This window comes from Stegodyphus dumicola, chromosome 2, assembly GCF_044657685.1.
Source record: "Stegodyphus dumicola isolate Sdum_Otavi_A_Nest chromosome 2, ASM4465768v1".
Classification (NCBI taxonomy): Eukaryota; Metazoa; Arthropoda; class Arachnida; order Araneae; family Eresidae; genus Stegodyphus; species Stegodyphus dumicola.
Genome location: NC_140769.1, coordinates 4,227,648 through 4,248,554, shown reverse-complemented (window position 1 = coordinate 4,248,554; position 20,907 = coordinate 4,227,648). Strand labels below are relative to the sequence as shown.

Genomic DNA, 20,907 nt, shown 5'->3' with positions numbered 1-20,907 from the left:
AAAAATTGTTTTACTATTTTTTTTTTTTTTTTTTTTTCAAAATGGTACTTAGTTTTCGAATACGCCTCGTATGTAGAATGTTTAGGTTTGAGATCTATGCCAAGCAGATAGTTAGCAGCAGAGCCAAATTATTAATCATACAAATTTATGCTAAAATCATTGTTTCTTCAATAACGAGATATTTTATTTACTGCCGAAGTGAAATTAAGAATCGGGACTCTCCACATGTTTTATTATGTGCAGAGGGGAGGAATTGAAATGAGATGCAAAAATATATTTAACTTCAGAGGTTCTTGTTAAGGTGATGATTCTAAGGAAGTTGATCTTCATGTTCAGTCTTAATTAATTGGATAAAATAAATGAAGAAGAAAGTAATAATGATATTACTGTTGCAGCTAATGATTTATCATAAAATATACCAAATTATTTTTGAAGTTCATATAAATAACAATGAAAAAGAATGTAAAAGAGGATTAAAAATCCAAGAAGGGGGAGGGGGAATTATGAAAATTCAAATTCAAATGCAAAATTAAGAATCTTGAATATGATAATAGTCCTGTAAATGTGGAACATTTCAATACAGAAAAGGTAGTAAGTAAATTAGTAAAAAAAAAAAAAAAAATTACATTCTTCTCTTATTCTGATGTACATCCTTTTCTCATGGATCAGACAAATATATGATCGCCAAAATAATAGACAATTTTTTATGAAAAAAATGAAAAGCCTTTTGCCTGTGATTTGCTGTTTATCAAAACTGGCCTTCAATGTTTATTCCACACATGTATCCCATTTTCCACCTATTCAATTTAATTAATTGATAAAATTTATTGGTAATTCATATTTTCTGAGAAAATTCCTTATGAAGATAAAAAATTCCTTATAAATTTCTTACATAATTCCTTATAAAAATATTCAAAATATAAAATGTAAATGCAATAAATGTTAAATTTAAGTTTTTAAAGAAAATATTTATACAATCAATAGGAATTTTTATAAAATGACAACAGTAGGAAATATTTAAATGAACAATTATAAAAACTCAAAACAACTTGAATGATTTTGCAGCTAAGAATATGGAACTTGCACAAGATCCTTATCCTGTCATGCTTGACACATCTTCAAAATACTGTTACGTTACTTTTCTTCTGACACCAGTTCATATGGGGTTCGTAGATTTGGAGTGAATAACGATGACACTTGATGACGTATCGAAACACACTTTATTTACCAATATTAATCAGATAGCTCCAAAATCACTTTTACAGTCGCCGAACTGTTATAAACACGCTGCCATGTTCAGCGACACAGCCTTCACACTGTCAGGCAATAACGGTGGAGACAGCTTCACTGCAAAGAGCCCGAGTACAGCTCCCAACTCTGCTTGGTCGTTCTCGGAACTCCACATACTCTCGAGACTCTCAACGCGATGTACTCGATGATACACAAGAGTATAGCCCTTGACTCAACACAGTCTAAGACAAAGCTCGACGATGCACTAAAAGACTTTTTCAATGCACTTGATGACCAACTCGATGCTAGACTTCGAGACACTCACTCAATGACTGACTATAGCTCGATAGACGAGGCACACACACTAACTGACTGCGAACCAGCAGGGTTTATATAGCTTTCGCCTTGGGTTCGGGAACATTCTGGGCTAAACCGGTAAGAATTTATTCCAGAAGGTTCTCCATCCGTCCATGGTATATCACCAATTTTGTCGCCAAATGGGTGATTTCTCGCCAAATGTGGCAACACTAAACCTGCTTTGCGGTAAAGCTATCTCACCGCGCCTGTACATTTCATAACAATACCGAATAGCCTGTTTCTGAGAGGCGGGGAACTTAAATAAGAAGATATGATATCAAATGGGGGAGGGAAAAACTGATGTTACATCATTTTAGAAATACACGTAAAAATTAATAAAGTGTGAGAGACATCCTTAACCAAAAAGCAAGCTTTACGGTGATTTTCCATGCTGTATAATTGGCTAGGAGTCGTTGCAGGAATGAAGTGTATTCATGATGAACAGCATTGCTGGAGAGTGCTAGTGAGGGCTGCAGTTATGTAAGTCGATGTTCTAATATATTCTATAAATATTCTAGTGAATTTATATCTATAGAATACATGGGCCACTCCATCCAGTGGATTTGTTCACTTTCAAGATAGTCAGTGTTTCAAGATTGTTCAAGTTGACATAATGAGACAAGCATTATCATCCATTAGAGGGAAATTACTACCAATTGCACTCCTAAGCAACTTGGCATATGGATTATGCACCTCATGTCATGTTGGAAAAAATGTGCAAGTCGGTTGTGACCCATTTTACAGATAATTTTCAGAGGCTTACTGTGTAGTATGTATCAAAAGAATAAATTGAATTTAAATAAATTTAATTTAAATATAAATTTAATTCTTTGCGCTATTGCTGCAAGGAAGGAAATTTAAATTTAAACAAATTTAAAATTTAACAAACATGTACATACGTAAAAAAGCAAATTTAAAGTTAAAATAATTAAAAAATGTGCAAACATATAAAAGATTTAATTTTCGAACTAATCTACAATATCATTTAAATTCAGATAGCATAAGTAAATCAAGTGCAAAACTAAACTATGAAAATAAATTTTTTTGAATGCATAAGTGAATGACTGTTGAGCAGGCAGGAGACAGACTTATCAAGGGGAAGTTGCCTCCAAACCTAACTCTTCAATAACTCAATTTGTGTTTCGTCATTCATGCAGGCAAGGGTAAAAGTCAAAACCAAAAGTAAAGACTGAAAAATGTCCAAAAAGAAATACCAATAAAGTGGTACCTTTAGAAATTAGCAATTAAAAATTAAAGTTCTAAAAATAAAATACCAATCAAGTTTTTTGAGAAATAAGCAATGTAAAGTCTAGTATTAAATTAAACTTAAAAAAAAATTAAAATTTTAAAAAATAAATTTTTCAGAAAAATTAATTTAGAAATCAATGCATTTTAGAAACCCTTGTCGACAGAAACCTCCCCAACACGAATATGCATATCAATAAAAAGAAACTAAAAAGGAACTAGACATAATTAATATAAACCAATAAGAAACAAAAAGAACTAATTCATAATTTATAAAAAACAAATATATACTTAAAATATAATTTCATATCTAGAAAATACTTTACTACATAAAAATTATTTAAAAAATACTTAAAGCAATTAAATAGTAAGTTTTAATTCTAACTTACCTACTATATTAACTGCTCTTTCTTTTATGAAAAAGTCTATCTTAAAAACCTTGTCACCCATTTTGGAAACGGTTAACAATATTAATCTTAATGGTATTAGTGGTTAACAGCATTCTATTAGCACTGCATAAATATATGTGCCCAAATGCTACTATTTTCATGCAAGCTGGGTTCCAAGGCACATTGGTACACCAAAGGCACAAGAATTTCTTTTTCAGTTTTGGAAATGAAAGAATAATAAAATGCTAACTAACAGTAATATGGCCTGCATATTCGCTAGATCTGAACCTATATCACTTCTGGTTCTGGGAACAACTAAAAAATGTTATATTTACTGCAAAATTGTGGTTGGTTTGGTTCATTTTATTATCACAAAGCACTCTGGTTAACTGTCTAAAGGGAGGAATGCCTTTGCGGAAGACTTTCTAAGGAAAGCTGGCTCATATACATGCACGGATAAAACTACGAAAACGTATATGCAGCCAAGCATGTTCGCGGGATTTGAATCTTGGACTGAGCTACCAGTGTTCAGTGACTTTACTACTCGGTCGCTGGTCAACCACAAAACTTAGAATTCCATGGAAATGAAAGCTATCATTATGCACTGTGTCTTGAACATCTCTGTAGAAACACTCAGATCTGTTATTGAGCAAGCTATTTTGCAATTTCTATTAAAATGGAAAAAACAGAAAGCTGATATTTCTGATGTCTTTCGGGACATTTGTTTCTTACAAAATGACTTTCCATGCTAATAGTATGGTAAGTAGGATTTTATATGTTTAAATAACAACAACACATCTCCTTCAAAGTGTAACCCTCTGCTACTCTCCCATTCTGTTCTTACAATTTTAATTCACTTTTTTTTTTTCAAATTTAATTTCAGATTGTGATATTTCATAAAACTGTTTTAAAATTATTTGCACTTCTAAGAATTTTCCTATAATAACTTTCAAAATTCTCAAGAATTTATTTTCCAGATATAAGGATTTTATCCAAGAAAATAGATAAAAATGATTTACTTCGCGCTTGACGTGCTGCAACAGCAGCTTTCATTCTTCAAGAAGTGTTAATGGTGGAGATGTAGTCACACTGAGAGAAATGAGAATCTCCAAAAGATGTATCATCTGAATTTGAAAACCCTCCTTCATTCTGTGTCCTATTTAAAGAGGAGGGAAAAGAGGTGTTAATTTTTTAATATACGTAGCGTATTCGGAAACTAAGTACCGTTTCATTCTAGCACCGTGGTAGGCGTCCCATGCATGCGCACTAGTCTTTCTTGTACACTGACTTTTAGTTGTCGCCATTTTGGTTGCTCTATGTTGTGTTTTCAGTTTGCTGTGCACATTCAAAATGTTTAAGACAATTAGTTCTCCCGCTGACTGTGAGATTCGTGCCATGATTAAATTTTTGAACGCGAGGAATGTTAAACCAGCCGAAATTCATCGTCAAGTGACAGAAGTTTATGGTGAATACGCGCTAAGTGATGGAATGGTGAGAAAGTGGGTAAGAATGTTTAATGCAGGTCGAACAAATGTCCACGCCGAGGCTCGGAGTGGTCGGCCTTCTGTTGTCACCGATGATTTGGTAAGGAAAGTTGATGAAGCAATTCATGAGAACAGACGCTTCACAATGACAACTCTTTCAGAGGCATTTGCACAAATTCCACGTACTGTTTTGTTCGAAATTGTGTCTGACCACTTGAATTATCGCAAACTGTGTTCCCGATGGGTTCCAAAAATGCTCACTGATGTTCACAAAACAAAGCGACTTGGTAGTGCCCTGACATTTCTCACGCGGTACAGAGATGAGGGAGAAAACTTTTTAAACCAAATTGTGGCAGGTGATGAAACTTGGGTGTGTCATTTGACACCAGAATCGAAACAACAATCGATGGAGTGGAGACACACTCATTCTCCAAAAAAACAAAAGTTCAAAGTGACAATGTCATCACAAAAAACCATGTGAACTGTCTTCTGGGATAGGAAAGGCGTTTTGCTTACTGAATTTCTTCCCAGAGGTGAAACCATTAATGTGGCACGATATTGTGATACTTTAACAAAACTAAGGCGTGCCATTCAAAACAAACGAAGAGGAATGCTCAGTAAAGGAATTGTGTTGCTCCATGACAATGCTCGGCCCCATACTGCTGGTGTCACTCAATCGTTAATTCCACAGTTTCATCGGGAGCAGTTCGATCACCCGCCGTACAGCCTGGACTTGGCGCCGTCCGACTATCACTTGTTCCTGCACATGAAGCGCGAGCTTGGATCTGACGATGACACGAAAAATGCTGTGGAGTCGTGGTTATCGAAACTGGCGGGAAGTTTCTTTGACGATGGTATCAAAAACTAGTCACCCGCTATGACAAGTGTTTGATCATTGGCAGAAACTATGTTGAAAAATAGTTTAAGACATGTATTTTCATGTAAAAATAAAATTGGATTCGAAAAAATTGTTTTACTATTTTTTTTTTTTTTTTTTTTTTCAAAATGGTACTTAGTTTTCGAATACGCCTCGTATGTAGAATGTTTAGGTTTGAGATCTATGCCAAGCAGATAGTTAGCAGCAGAGCCAAATTATTAATCATACAAATTTATGCTAAAATCATTGTTTCTTCAATAACGAGATATTTTATTTACTGCCGAAGTGAAATTAAGAATCGGGACTCTCCACATGTTTTATTATGTGCAGAGGGGAGGAATTGAAATGAGATGCAAAAATATATTTAACTTCAGAGGTTCTTGTTAAGGTGATGATTCTAAGGAAGTTGATCTTCATGTTCAGTCTTAATTAATTGGATAAAATAAATGAAGAAGAAAGTAATAATGATATTACTGTTGCAGCTAATGATTTATCATAAAATATACCAAATTATTTTTGAAGTTCATATAAATAACAATGAAAAAGAATGTAAAAGAGGATTAAAAATCCAAGAAGGGGGAGGGGGAATTATGAAAATTCAAATTCAAATGCAAAATTAAGAATCTTGAATATGATAATAGTCCTGTAAATGTGGAACATTTCAATACAGAAAAGGTAGTAAGTAAATTAGTAAAAAAAAAAAAAAAAAAATTACATTCTTCTCTTATTCTGATGTACATCCTTTTCTCATGGATCAGACAAATATATGATCGCCAAAATAATAGACAATTTTTTATGAAAAAAATGAAAAGCCTTTTGCCTGTGATTTGCTGTTTATCAAAACTGGCCTTCAATGTTTATTCCACACATGTATCCCATTTTCCACCTATTCAATTTAATTAATTGATAAAATTTATTGGTAATTCATATTTTCTGAGAAAATTCCTTATGAAGATAAAAAATTCCTTATAAATTTCTTACATAATTCCTTATAAAAATATTCAAAATATAAAATGTAAATGCAATAAATGTTAAATTTAAGTTTTTAAAGAAAATATTTATACAATCAATAGGAATTTTTATAAAATGACAACAGTAGGAAATATTTAAATGAACAATTATAAAAACTCAAAACAACTTGAATGATTTTGCAGCTAAGAATATGGAACTTGCACAAGATCCTTATCCTGTCATGCTTGACACATCTTCAAAATACTGTTACGTTACTTTTCTTCTGACACCAGTTCATATGGGGTTCGTAGATTTGGAGTGAATAACGATGACACTTGATGACGTATCGAAACACACTTTATTTACCAATATTAATCAGATAGCTCCAAAATCACTTTTACAGTCGCCGAACTGTTATAAACACGCTGCCATGTTCAGCGACACAGCCTTCACACTGTCAGGCAATAACGGTGGAGACAGCTTCACTGCAAAGAGCCCGAGTACAGCTCCCAACTCTGCTTGGTCGTTCTCGGAACTCCACATACTCTCGAGACTCTCAATGCGATGTACTCGATGATACACAAGAGTATAGCCCTTGACTCAACACAGTCTAAGACAAAGCTCGACGATGCACTAAAAGACTTTTTCAATGCACTTGATGACCAACTCGATGCTAGACTTCGAGACACTCACTCAATGACTGACTATAGCTCGATAGACGAGGCACACACACTAACTGACTGCGAACCAGCAGGGTTTATATAGCTTTCGCCTTGGGTTCGGGAACATTCTGGGCTAAACCGGTAAGAATTTATTCCAGAAGGTTCTCCATCCGTCCATGGTATATCACCAATTTTGTCGCCAAATGGGTGATTTCTCGCCAAATGTGGCAACACTAAACCTGCTTTGCGGTAAAGCTATCTCACCGCGCCTGTACATTTCATAACAATACCGAATAGCCTGTTTCTGAGAGGCGGGGAACTTAAATAAGAAGATATGATATCAAATGGGGGAGGGAAAAACTGATGTTACATCATTTTAGAAATACACGTAAAAATTAATAAAGTGTGAGAGACATCCTTAACCAAAAAGCAAGCTTTACGGTGATTTTCCATGCTGTATAATTGGCTAGGAGTCGTTGCAGGAATGAAGTGTATTCATGATGAACAGCATTGCTGGAGAGTGCTAGTGAGGGCTGCAGTTATGTAAGTCGATGTTCTAATATATTCTATAAATATTCTAGTGAATTTATATCTATAGAATACATGGGCCACTCCATCCAGTGGATTTGTTCACTTTCAAGATAGTCAGTGTTTCAAGATTGTTCAAGTTGACATAATGAGACAAGCATTATCATCCATTAGAGGGAAATTACTACCAATTGCACTCCTAAGCAACTTGGCATATGGATTATGCACCTCATGTCATGTTGGAAAAAATGTGCAAGTCGGTTGTGACCCATTTTACAGATAATTTTCAGAGGCTTACTGTGTAGTATGTATCAAAAGAATAAATTGAATTTAAATAAATTTAATTTAAATATAAATTTAATTCTTTGCGCTATTGCTGCAAGGAAGGAAATTTAAATTTAAACAAATTTAAAATTTAACAAACATGTACATACGTAAAAAAGCAAATTTAAAGTTAAAATAATTAAAAAATGTGCAAACATATAAAAGATTTAATTTTCGAACTAATCTACAATATCATTTAAATTCAGATAGCATAAGTAAATCAAGTGCAAAACTAAACTATGAAAATAAATTTTTTTGAATGCATAAGTGAATGACTGTTGAGCAGGCAGGAGACAGACTTATCAAGGGGAAGTTGCCTCCAAACCTAACTCTTCAATCATTCAATTCGTGTTTCGTCATTCATGCAGGCAAGGGTAAAAGTCAAAACCAAAAGTAAAGACTGAAAAATGTCCAAAAAGAAATACCAATAAAGTGATACCTTTAGAAATTAGCAATTAAAAATTAAAGTTCTAAAAATAAAATACCAATCAAGTTTTTTGAGAAATAAGCAATGTAAAGTCTAGTATTAAATTAAACTTAAAAAAAAATTAAAATTTTAAAAAATAAATTTTTCAGAAAAATTAATTTAGAAATCAATGCATTTTAGAAACCCTTGTCGACAGAAACCTCCCCAACACGAATATGCATATCAATAAAAAGAAACTAAAAAGGAACTAGACATAATTAATATAAACCAATAAGAAACGAAAAGAACTAATTCATAATTTATAAAAAAACAAATATATACTTAAAATATAATTTCATATCTAGAAAATACTTAAATACTACATAAAAATTATTTAAAAAATACTTAAAGCAATTAAATAGTAAGTTTTAATTCTAACTTACCTACTATATTAACGTTGGGGTCTGCAAAAGTATTTCCAAACTGATGTGTGTTCTGCAAATTATATAGATGGCCCTTATGTAAGTAAAGTTAAGTGCCAAGCTGCTATCTTTGTTTTATTAAAAATTTTTTTTGTAAACTTTAATATTAAAATATTTAAATAATATAAATCTAGAAAAAATTAAATATCCTAAAAGTATGTCATGATTATTTAAGTTTTAATTTTAACTGATCAACTATTTATGGTAGGCAGTTTAGTAACTGAGCCAAGCAAGAGATGTAAGTTTGCAAATATCATAAAAAGAGTACTAATTGAAGTAAAGTAGAGTTAAGTGGTTATAGTGAATTAATAAACCCGGAGCAGTATTGATGCATGCTTAGATCCATATTGAAGAATAATTTTGATTGTGCAGTATTCTAATAATGTTAACATGGCAATATGTAAAGAACTCGGCAGTTGAGGCAGTTCCAATTCCATTTTTATTTGCAATTGATATTTGTGGCCACAGTCACTTGGCACTCTAGTAGTGCATGTATCACTATCTCCACAGAAGATTTAAATTTTTGCTATTGTTGAGATAGAAAGCAAGCCAGAGAAATTACATCTTAGCACAGTGGAGAGCAAAGCTGAAGTGTGTAGTTATGCAAGATGGAAGCACACAAAGAGAAAAGTTTTGATTTGCAATTTGGTGATTGGTCAAGAGGCATCTGCATAAAGGGTTATGTAAGATCACATGATTAATTTGAATGACACAGTTTAAACTTAAGCGCTATTTTTAGGACAGATAGATGAAATTCTGAAATGAAATAGAAAATAAAAGAGGTTATAGTGTGTGCATCCCCCCTTTTTTGTGTTTGAATGTTATTTGTTTCTTGAATATTAACAATTTTTCATTAACCAAGGAGTTAGAAAGATACTAAGAACAGTTGACTATGTTGCAATGATTTGCAACATAGTTGGAGATTTATCAACGGTTCTGGTGCTCCTTAAATAATTGGTTGTAGTAAAAAGGAAGTACTCTGTTAACTGTTGATCATACTTACATATGTAATAGATATTCATAAGACAGCATTAAAATTCTTTACGTTATTTAATATTCCAAAATTATTAGGCCAGACTGGCATTAACTCCGAAGGGCTATTCTCGAAATGACATTTTGTGTCGAACCACTGTAAACAGTTGTATCACTTTTCATATTGTTGCCACTAAATATTATCACCCTGTATTACATTTAAAGAAATTAGATAGTGAAGAATCTGCATGAATGTATGCATATTTCTCATTCTGTGTAAAAACAGTATCTAGAACCATCAAATTTTAATAACATAGTCCTCCACCTGAATATGAGCACCTGGAAGCCCAAATCTTGAATTTCGAATTTGTTTTATTATCTATTTCATATTTTTAAAATTGTAACAAATTTTCCTTGAAGAAACCCAATGATTTCAAAGTGAGCAACGACAACACATTGCAGAGAATAAAATATTTTCATCACCAGCACGCAAGACTGTCTCTCGGAAGTTCTAAAGATATGCTGTTTTTAAATATTTTTAGTGCATATGCTCTTGAAATGTGTGAATGAAAAAAAAAATATTTTGGGCATAAGATTTTATTATTATTATTTCCTTAAAATGTAGATCTGTAATATGTCAAAAAACGTCTTTCAGATACGCTTGACAAATGGACAGTGTCTTACTCAGAAGTTTGGCCCCAATGAAGAATTAGCTGCTGTTAGATTATTTGTGGAAATGAATCGTACTGATGGTTCAGGACCTTTTTCTCTTATGACCAATTTCCCTAAAAGAGTATTTACTGATACTGATATGAGTGCACCTCTTAGTTCATTAGGTAAGCAAGAATCCTCTACAATTCTGTTTTGTACCAACTGGAATTTTGTAAATTATAGACCTGAAACCAACATAATATTCCTAGTATGGTTTTCATTAAATAGTTTTTTTGTTGCCTTGAACTTTAAATGAAAAAAAGCAAACTTTTAGTGTAAATAACATAGTATTTAGTTTAAAAATAATTTATTTATACAATATTTCATCATATAAAAAGGATTGTGTTTATTTAAATAAACATTGTTTACAAAATGAGGATCTTTCACTAAAAATGAGAGTATGTTTTTAAAATATAGTTAAACGTATGTAAAAGTTTAAAATATAAACATGTGTTTCTTTTAAGGAAAGAGTTTACAAAGTTAAGAATTGTTACATTGTATAAACCAGGGATGGGCAAACTGCGGCCCGGGGATAGAATTTTAATTTGCCGATCCTAGGCAAATTAAAAGAATTCTATATTATATATCCATCTCATTTTCTACTTTGTTTAAATATTATTTTTTTTCCTTCCTTTTTTTTCAAAGGACTTTTTTACTTCCTCTATTTTTGTTCTACAAAACATTAAAAAAAAAAAAAAAAATTAGCTACCCGAACGAAAGTATCGGTGTCTGATTGGCTATTCACCCAATCTTTCGAAACAGGTGTTATCCATAAATTTCGGCAGATTGTGACGAAAGCGTGAAGCCGGAAGTTCTTTAAGAGGCGAAAGTGATGATGAAGGTGCTCGAGAAAAAAAAGAGGGGGATTCTGAAAATATTTGCCAAAATTAGAGCAATTCCAACCTGGAAGGCCACAACCCTTCCGACGCCAATAGGAACGAGATGCCTGGAAAGTGCATTTTCAATAAACTGTGGCTTCATCAAGCTGACTACCAAGACTGGATATTGATGGATGACAATCCTTATAAAGCTAAATGTGGTCTTTGTCTGAAACAAATTGAAATTTCTAGATTTCAGCGCTGAAAATTCACATGAAAATTAAGTTTCATTTTATCATTTCAATTTGTTTTTACACGGTTTTGCTTAGCTTAATTTCTGCGTTTGTTTCAATTAAGCCATAAATTAATTTTTAATCACCTTCTACGGAGTTTATTCTCTTTTGCACATACTATATGTATGGGATATCGGGATTATGAGTTTATTTCTGCAGAGGGTCTGTTATCGATTTGGTGGGAAATCTGATGGCACCATTTCGATTTTAGGTCGCCAAGGGCAAATTCGGTAACACTAGCTGAGAAAAAGTGAAGTTCGGAAATACATTTTGAAGCTTCAGTAGACAATTAAGTATTTGGTTTAATCCTATGCTGTTGATAGTAATGCATTATTTTTGCTAATGGCGATACAATTATTATTTGAAAACAACTAACTAATTAAAAATTTTTTAATATTTTTAAAGCTGAAAACAACTAATTGAAACTAATTTTCCTGAATTAACTCGACGCAAAATTAACTTTCATGAATTACTAAAGTTATTTCGTAGAAGTTTAACTGAAAATATACATTCCTTATTATATATATATATATCAAGCAAGGTAGTAATTACAATTTTGAAAAACGAATTTTGGTCTAGAAAACATCTTGCGCAATATGCTGCAAAATAAGTAAAATATAAAAAATATAGTAAGCTCGCCTAAAAATTACCAAGAGCTGCTGCTCCAAAAAGTTCAACACGTTAAAAAAAAAAAAAATAATACATATGAAAATCAAACCATTAAACATGTAAAACAAAACAAAACAAAACAAAAAAAAAAAAAAAAAAAACAGAATCAGATAAAAAAGTAAGCGGAAAATGGTAAATTAGCCCAACTCGACTTCCAAACTGGCTTTTCAAGGGAAATTTAATTTATTTGAATGTCGAATCAAGCTAACCCCATTACGCGTTTCGCCGAAGCAGACAATTGAAACTTTTTTGCTACAAAAATTTTTTAAATTTAGACAGTGTCTTGGAAATTTTAATAGTCTCAATTCTCTGTTCCAATTTCCCGACGCGTCCGCACAAAATTACACATTAAGGTGTTAAAATATGTTAAACTATACCTAAACATCTTATATCTAGACTAAAATCAAAATTAAAATCAAAAATAAAATCAAAATAAAACGAAAATAAATAGCGGTCAGCTATTAGTCCTAAGTATACAAAAAACATACGGGCTGGGTCTGTAAGCTTAAAGATTAACAATTTATTTTTTTTATATATTTTAGAAATCTGTAAGGAAAAACTGTAATTAAAATAAAAAGAAAATTAAGATGATAACAAACTAAGTGGGTCTTAAAGAAAAAGTTGTAACAAAAGAAACAAAAAACTGACCTGTGGCGATGCAAAGCTCTCCCTCTTAAAACTAGTTGAAAAGTGGATGTAATTCCCTTCTGTGTACTTCATCCGAATGACATATGTAGGGGGGGCGAAGTTCTGTGGGCATTAGCCAATACGAAGAGATTGTCAGTTATCTGCAACTCGTCTCCTATTATTGAAGGGGGACGGAAACCTCGGAAAAACGTGAAAAGATCTCAAAAATGGCGCCTGGCATGTAGTTGGATGGAAAAAATTTTTTGTCTCGAAGTTAAAATGGCTAATTCAGCTAAAACTACAAAAACTTGGCCATTAAAGCAAGAGTAAAAAGAAAAAACAGTCATTTGTTAAAAAAGTCTTAATTCTTCAAGCTAGCGGGTGATCAAGCTACTATGAAAAACGAAAAGGTCCGATTTGTTAATCATAGCAGTAAAATTGGCCATTATAGAAATTTAAAACTATGTACACAATAGTATTTAAAAGTTAAGTGCCAAAATTTTGGAGGAAAGAGAATGAATAAACAAGAATTATCTGTACATTTTTACATTAGATTCTCTGAATTAGTCATCCATCTTAAACCATCTGTGGCTTTAGGTATAAAATATCATTATCTAATTCAAAAAATCTAAAAATAGGTTAGGCTAATGCCAGCTTTTGTAAGGGTATTTTTAATTATTTTATGAGGAATTAGGTTACTTTTTAAAATAGTTACGAAGTATAGTATTTCTTCTCGTTTTGCAGTATTGCATATTCTTTTTATTCTAAGTAGCTGTGAATAAATTGTGTTGAGTATGACTCTTTTGGAAATATTTGAATTCCAGTTAGTTAATTTAAGTGTGGAAAAATTAAATTCTCTTCTTTTGTCGTAAACTTTAATAAAATTGTAATCTATAATATGTAAATCAAGGTAGATTACATTATGTTGTTCTGTATTTGTTTTATTTAGTTTTAAGCATGCAGGGTAGATATTAGCTATTTCTATTTTGTTGTAGTTATTAAATGGAATGACATCATCAATATATCTATAGATGTGTTGGTAAAAGATACGTTCTTCTGTACTGAGTGAACTGACATAGGTCAATTCTTTAGTAAACAGGAATAATTCACAGACAGAGCTTGAAAAATTACCGCCCATAGGAATTATATATATATATTTATATTTATACAGTACAAAGTTCGAGGTCGGGACTTCGGCGATCCCAGATTTGAGATTTTTCCGGATATTAGATCATTTTAAATCTACTAAGATGGCACTTAGAAATTATAAAATTGAAAATATGAAATCATGATTTATGAAATAATGAAGCATTTATGATTTAAAGGCTATCAAAATTTACAAAAAGAAAAAGCTTAATATTTATTTGTTTACTTTATTAAACATTTCTTTCAATGTAAGTTGTTTAAGTTGCTTCGTTTTATGTGATAATACTTTCTCTTTACTTTATCGGAAGTGAATTATAATGACAAGAAATTTGATTTAAATCATATCAAAGACGGAGTACATCGAGATGAAATACTACATGTAGTAAGGAATTATAAGCCAAATAAAATATAAACATCTGCTCTGAAGATAAGGATAGTGCTGACAGATTACCTTTCAATTCATTGCGCGCTGCGGCGTTTTGGCGTCCCCCCCCCCGTGCCGCAGAGCAGCGTGAAATTGATAAACAGATTTCGGAATGGTTTGAGAAACGAAGAATATGCCTTTATCCATTTTTTGAGATGTATGTTTGCTTGAAGGAAATTAAAGTGAAGTGTGAAGTGGTATGTGAAAAAAATGCAAACTGTTTGTAATTAGAAATGCGTGTTCTGTTGAAAAACTGTGAAAATTGTTAAAAAAATTAAGTGAAAGATATTTTGTGTGAAAATTGCAAAAAATTAAAGTAATTAAAAAAAACTGAAATGTTTTAATATTAAAGTTTTAAAGTAAAATTTCACAAAATTTTTTTGAATCGAAGTTTTTAAAAAGTCTCTAAAAATTCCCAGAAATTTCTGAAAAATTCCTTTAGGAAGTTAAATAAAACTTAAATTTGATGAAAGAAAATATTAAAATTTAATGAACTTGATTTAATTGGTATATCAAAACTTAACTAAATACTGGCTAAAGTATGGAAAATTAGAAGAAGATTAAAATCTTCACTCAATTCGGGCTATAATTGAGACTTTTGGAAAGAGTTGGCCCTTACTCAAATTTACAAAAGAAAAGAGCTTAACATTTATATGTTTACTTTATTAAACATTTCTTTCAATGTGAGTTGTTTGATTTGTTTTCTCTGCTAATACTTTAGGCTAATACTATAGACATATAATTTCTTGTTGAGTTATTAAGTTCCATTGTTCAAGTCCTGTAATTGCTGTGTCGAGAATTCCGAATAACATGTCAATCAAAATTTTTTCTCGTTCAATAACCTCTCTGTTACTTTCTTCACTATCGGTAGCTGTATTTTCTGGATTTAGAACCATACTACAGATTTCGCCCTCCGTTAATTGATTGATGATTTGGGCATTGTCATCGCAATGAAAAACTTCTGTTTAACTTCCCTAAATTCTGCCGCCTGGTGCGGCCATGCGAGCTCTGGCGCTGGTCCTGGCTTTGTGTGAATAACAGATCAGTTATTCTTAATTCAAATAGCACTAAATATAATCGTTTGTCCTATGAGTATCATTAACAAAATCTATTTTTAGCATAAGGAAAGAAATTTCTGTTAAATCTCCCCTTGTCAACATTTTAGCGCATTAAACTTAAATCTGTAATCGGATAATACTCTGTTATTTGGCGTCGCTGCATGAGTCATCACTCAAGTTGTCATCCGTTGATAAACATGCGGTGATGAAAGCAAAATACAATAAATAATGATTTGTGATTTCGGCATCAAGGATATAAAATATTAGTTGCTGTAAAATTAACAAATGTTTCGGTTTGAGATTATGCGAAGCAGATACGCAGCTATGGAGTCAAGTTACTAATCACACAAATTTATGCTAAAATAATTATTTCTTCAATAATGAGATATTTTATTTAGCGCCAAACTGAGACTAAGAATCGGGATTTCCGGCATGTTTTTTATGATGAGGGGAAAAATCTAATGCGCATGCGTAAAGCATACCCCTTCCCTCCAAAAAAGCGCTAAAAAATTGGTTGGTGGTGGCTTTGAGGTCCGGATTTTAGATCATTCCAGATATTGGATGTCCGGATGTCGGAATTTGTACTGTATATATATAATTTATTTTCTAAACAATATTGATTAATTGATTATATTATCTCCTAAGTTTAATTAACGTAGAATTATTTTAAAAGAGTGAATGCATACTGGTAAGTTATATTTTGAAAGATGTTTTGAATTAGTATATAGTAAAAAATGTATATTTTCAGTATACATTTCTTATTATATATATAGATTTCTTATTATATATATACATATATATGCAATACTTAATTTTACTAATGCCTTGCATGTAATGCCCCTTTTAGCTGCAAAACATCTTTCCCTTCTCAACTGCAGAGTTTCTTCTAACAGTATCATGAATTTTGTCAAGTTAGAAGAACCATCTACTTCAGGAATGCTAATTCAACATCAATAAGTGTAGAAAATAATAAAATCAATTCTTTTCTTTTCATTTCAAATCTGAACTTACAGATGCAGAAATATTGTGGGCTTTTAAGTGCATCAAAAGCCACTATTCTTTTAAATTGTGCAATGATATTGGGCCGTTATTCACTAAAATGTTCCCGGATAGTTCCATTGCAAAATGGTTTTCATGTGGTGAAAAGAAATGTGCTTATATCTGTTATTTTGGTCTTGGCCCTTATTTTAAAACTTCGTTACTAAAGCATTGTAAAAATGCTGAGTTTTTTACATTACTATTTGATGAGACTCTTAATCTGACAAATCAAAAGAAGCAACTAGATATTTATGTGAGGTACTGGCATCATGAAAATAAGGTCAGAACTCAGTACCTTACTTCTGCATTTATAGGGCATGCAACAAGTGAAATTATTTTATCCAAATTTTATGAATGTGTTGAAAAACTAGACTTGTCAAAACTCTTACAAATATCGATGGATGGTCCTGCAGTAAACTGGAAATTTTATGATTTATTGCAACAGGACTTGACAAAGGAATATAACATTCAATGCTTGACATTAGGGACATGTGGTTTGCACATTCTTAACAATGCTTTCGAGCATAGGATGTCATCCACTGGCTGGGACATTCCATCATTCTTATTCTCCTTATATTGGACTTTTAAAGATTCTCCTGCAAGACGTGAAGATTTTTGTAAGTATATCTGGCTTAAAAAAGCTACCTGTGAAGTTCTGCTTTTACCGATGGTTGCAAAATGTCCCAGCAGTTGAAAGAGCCATTGAAATATGGAATGACTTGCTAATGTACATTAAAGAAGTTGAAATGAGGAAGTTTAAAAAAAATTCATCGAAATCCTTCTCAAATATTTTGGAGGCAACTAAAGATAAAAAATTTCTTATAAAATTAATTTTTTTTCTCTCTCTGTCGAAAATATTATTGCCTTTCCTTGAATATTATCAAAGTGATAAACCACTTATTCCCTTTTTTGCTGAAGATATCTTAAAACTTGTAAATGATTGCCTTCAGCACTTTAAAATTTTGAAACTAGAATATTCAAAAATAACTAAAGCAGAAAATCTTTATAAATTTAATTTTAATGATCCAAATTGTTATAATGATAAAAGTAAAGTTTATTTGGGATTTATTGCTGAGCAGTTAATGAATGATAAATACTGCAAGAAGGACATTTCACAAGCTGAAAGTTTTGCATTGAAACAAGAACGTCAACAATGTGTCTTAACAATGGTACAACACTTAATGTCTAAATGTTCAATAAATTATTCTCTTATTCGAAATGCATCTTGTATAGACCCGCGATTGATGGTTAAAAAGTCCAAAAAAAGCCCAGAACAAAATGAAAATAGTTTTAACGGTATTAATGCAGAATAAACGTGTTTTACAAGATGATTGGGATGAAATTCTGCTGCAGTTTGGAGAGTTTCTAGACAAAGTAGTTAAGACAACTTTACATGAATTTTCTACTTTTGATCCTCAAAATATTTCTCTTGACACATTTCTCACTTCTTATTTTCATGATTTTCACTATTCAAAAGTATGGAAAATAGTGAAAATGATTCTTATCTTGTCACATGGACAGGCCTCTGTGGAAAGGGGCTTCTCTGTAAATAAAGCAATTGAAATTGAAAATTTAAGTGACTCATCATACATTTTTCAACACACAATATTTGATTACATAAAATTTTCTGGAGGTGTTCTTAATATCGAAATTAATAAAGAAATGAGATCAGAAGCAGCTTATGCAAGGTCTAAATATATGCAGTATTTAGAAGAATAAAAATCTTTAACTAAATCTGAAAATTCAAAGAGGAAAAGAAATATCATTGAGGAAGAAATTGATTACATGAAGCAGAAGAAAAAATTTCTTCAAAGGGACATTAAAGATATTAATGAAGAAGTAGATGCTTTAGCAGATGAAGCTGAGACCAGCATGAACATTGATTTGTTTATCAAAGCAAATGAACTTAGAAGAATAGTTAAAGAAAAGGAAATAAACATAAATAAATTAGATGTTAAAATAGCTGAAAAGATTTCAGATTTAAAAAAAGCACAAATGTTTTGTATCTTTTATTGTACAGTTTATTATTCTAGTATCTTTCAAAAAACCAAGGAAATAAATTGTATGTTTACAAATCAGTTATTTTAATCTGCAAAATATTCTTACATTGTGATTATAATAGTAGTTGACTGTGTTTAAATAAATATCAAATAAGTTAAATAATAATCATGTAAATCTCTAAAATAATGACTGTTATTAGTCTAAAATACACTTATACATGTTTTTAAAGAAATTATATTCCTAATTTAATGTTATTCTACTTCATAACTTGTAGGGAGTTAGTTTAATTTTCAAAATTGTTTTATGGTAAAGTGAATTTAATGATAGTGCATAATACACACTTCTGTTAGTTTCTTAAAGTGAAATTACAAGCATGAAGTCGGTTGTATGGATAATTGCTTTATTCTATTCGTTTTTTTTGTTTGCTGATAGGTCCTTAATTATTTCTTTGATGGTCCTTAATTTTCATGTAAGGAAATGTGTACGAACCCTGAATTATGAACCTTAGAAAAAATTATTTAAGAAACAGACTGACAGATGAGCATTTAGCCTCGTTCCATAGAATCAGTACATCTCACTTCGAACCTCAATCTAAGGAACTTTTTTAATGAAATTGCAACTTCGTTCATCTCATTAACATATTTAAATTTTAATACTTGTATATTGTTTTTAAAATTATGGGAAAATTTATCTTTGCCCGCCAAAAATTTTTTTCCGATTTTTGGCCGATGACCAAAAAAGTTTGCCCATCCCTGGTATAAACCAAGAAAGTGTACATAATATATCAAACTTCAGAAGCATATCACATTTGGTTCTGATGAAGCATCATATAAGGCAGAATGGTATCATAATGTAAAACAGGGGTTCAGAATGAATGGGGAGAGGGATTTTAAATTATCTTGGGTTGTTTCTTGTTAAATTCAAAATTTAATTTAGACAAAGACATATTTTATTTATCATTTTTATTTTTTAAATAGTTATAATTTAACATAATATTATTGATTAACTTGGGTTTGACGAGGTTTCTTTAATTATTCTTCATCAGTTATTCAAAAATCTTCTATAAGTAAAAATTCTAGAATAAACAAGACAACTCTGGTTTTAAAATTTTGGATTCAGTAATCCACGGATAAGAACCTTAGTGGATCTAAAATTTTAAAAACAGAGTTCTCGTTTTTATTTTAGAATTCTTATTTATAAAAGATGTCTGTAAATTTCAAATTTTCAGAAATCTTCTGTATGCAATAGTCTCAATTATGTAAATTGTAAATTTTTCAGTTATTAAATGACTCTTTGATAAGCCGTATGCTTTAGAGAAATCACCTTCCTTAACCACTTGCTCTACGACTAAACTTCACGATTGCAGTGCCATGCGCTACAATATAGCAAGCGGTAAAGTGTCTCATTTACACTGCTCCGCGTCTGCGAGTGCAATCCAGAGCTGTAACTCGAGAAATAAACAACCTCGTTGTTAGGCGACGTGTGCACCACATTATTTTAATTTTTTTGCGCGGTGTGAGACAAAAGCATCTCGACGTGCATGGAACGTCTTTTTAACGCAAGTGGTTAATTAAGAATTTTCATAAGCATAGAGACATGAAAAAGAACAGGCATAATGAAATCTGTGTTCTTTTTAATGCCTAAATTATTATTTCTTATGTAAACATTTTATTTTTTACAAAAAATACAAAATTCTAATGTGGAATTAGATAAATTATTCACTGCTTAAAAATATCACCGAATAAACTTTTTCCTGGCAAATTCACAACCTAACAAGGGAGGGGATTAACCAAAATCCATAAGCTTTGCTGGGAAAAAAAAAAATAAAAAATAAATTGTAAACTATATTTTTAAAATACAGTTAATTAAAATTCATTAGATTTTTTATTGGTATTAAGTAATTAAGCTAACAGAAAAAAAATTATGTTCATTTAAAAACTTCAAGGCTGTTAGAGTTTGGATAATCTTTACCTTATTAACAAAAAATTAAATAAATGTTGGTACTCACAATTAAGGAGATGGATTAGCCTGCTATTTCTTGCACAATGTATGCTTGTGAACTTTTTTTACAGATGAAAATGTAAAAGTTACTTAGCATGTGCAAGTTGGGGGTTTTCATGCTTTCTTTTTTATAAAGATTTCCAAACTATCGATATTTATAGTAAGTTTGGTAAACAATATCAAATAGGAAAAGAACACATACTTTAGCAATTTA

The 20,907-nt window shown here is 31.3% G+C and overlaps 1 protein-coding gene across 1 annotated transcript in view; it reads left to right on the top strand.

Annotated features, from left to right (window-relative positions):
* Positions 1-20,907, top strand: part of LOC118195646 (UBX domain-containing protein 1) — a 100,374-nt gene that overhangs the window by 75,582 nt on the left and 3,885 nt on the right. Inside the window, exon 9 of the mRNA XM_085810391.1 lies at positions 10,563-10,743. Coding sequence (XP_085666517.1) covers positions 10,563-10,743 — 181 coding nt within the window. The remainder of the gene's footprint in view (positions 1-10,562; positions 10,744-20,907) is intronic.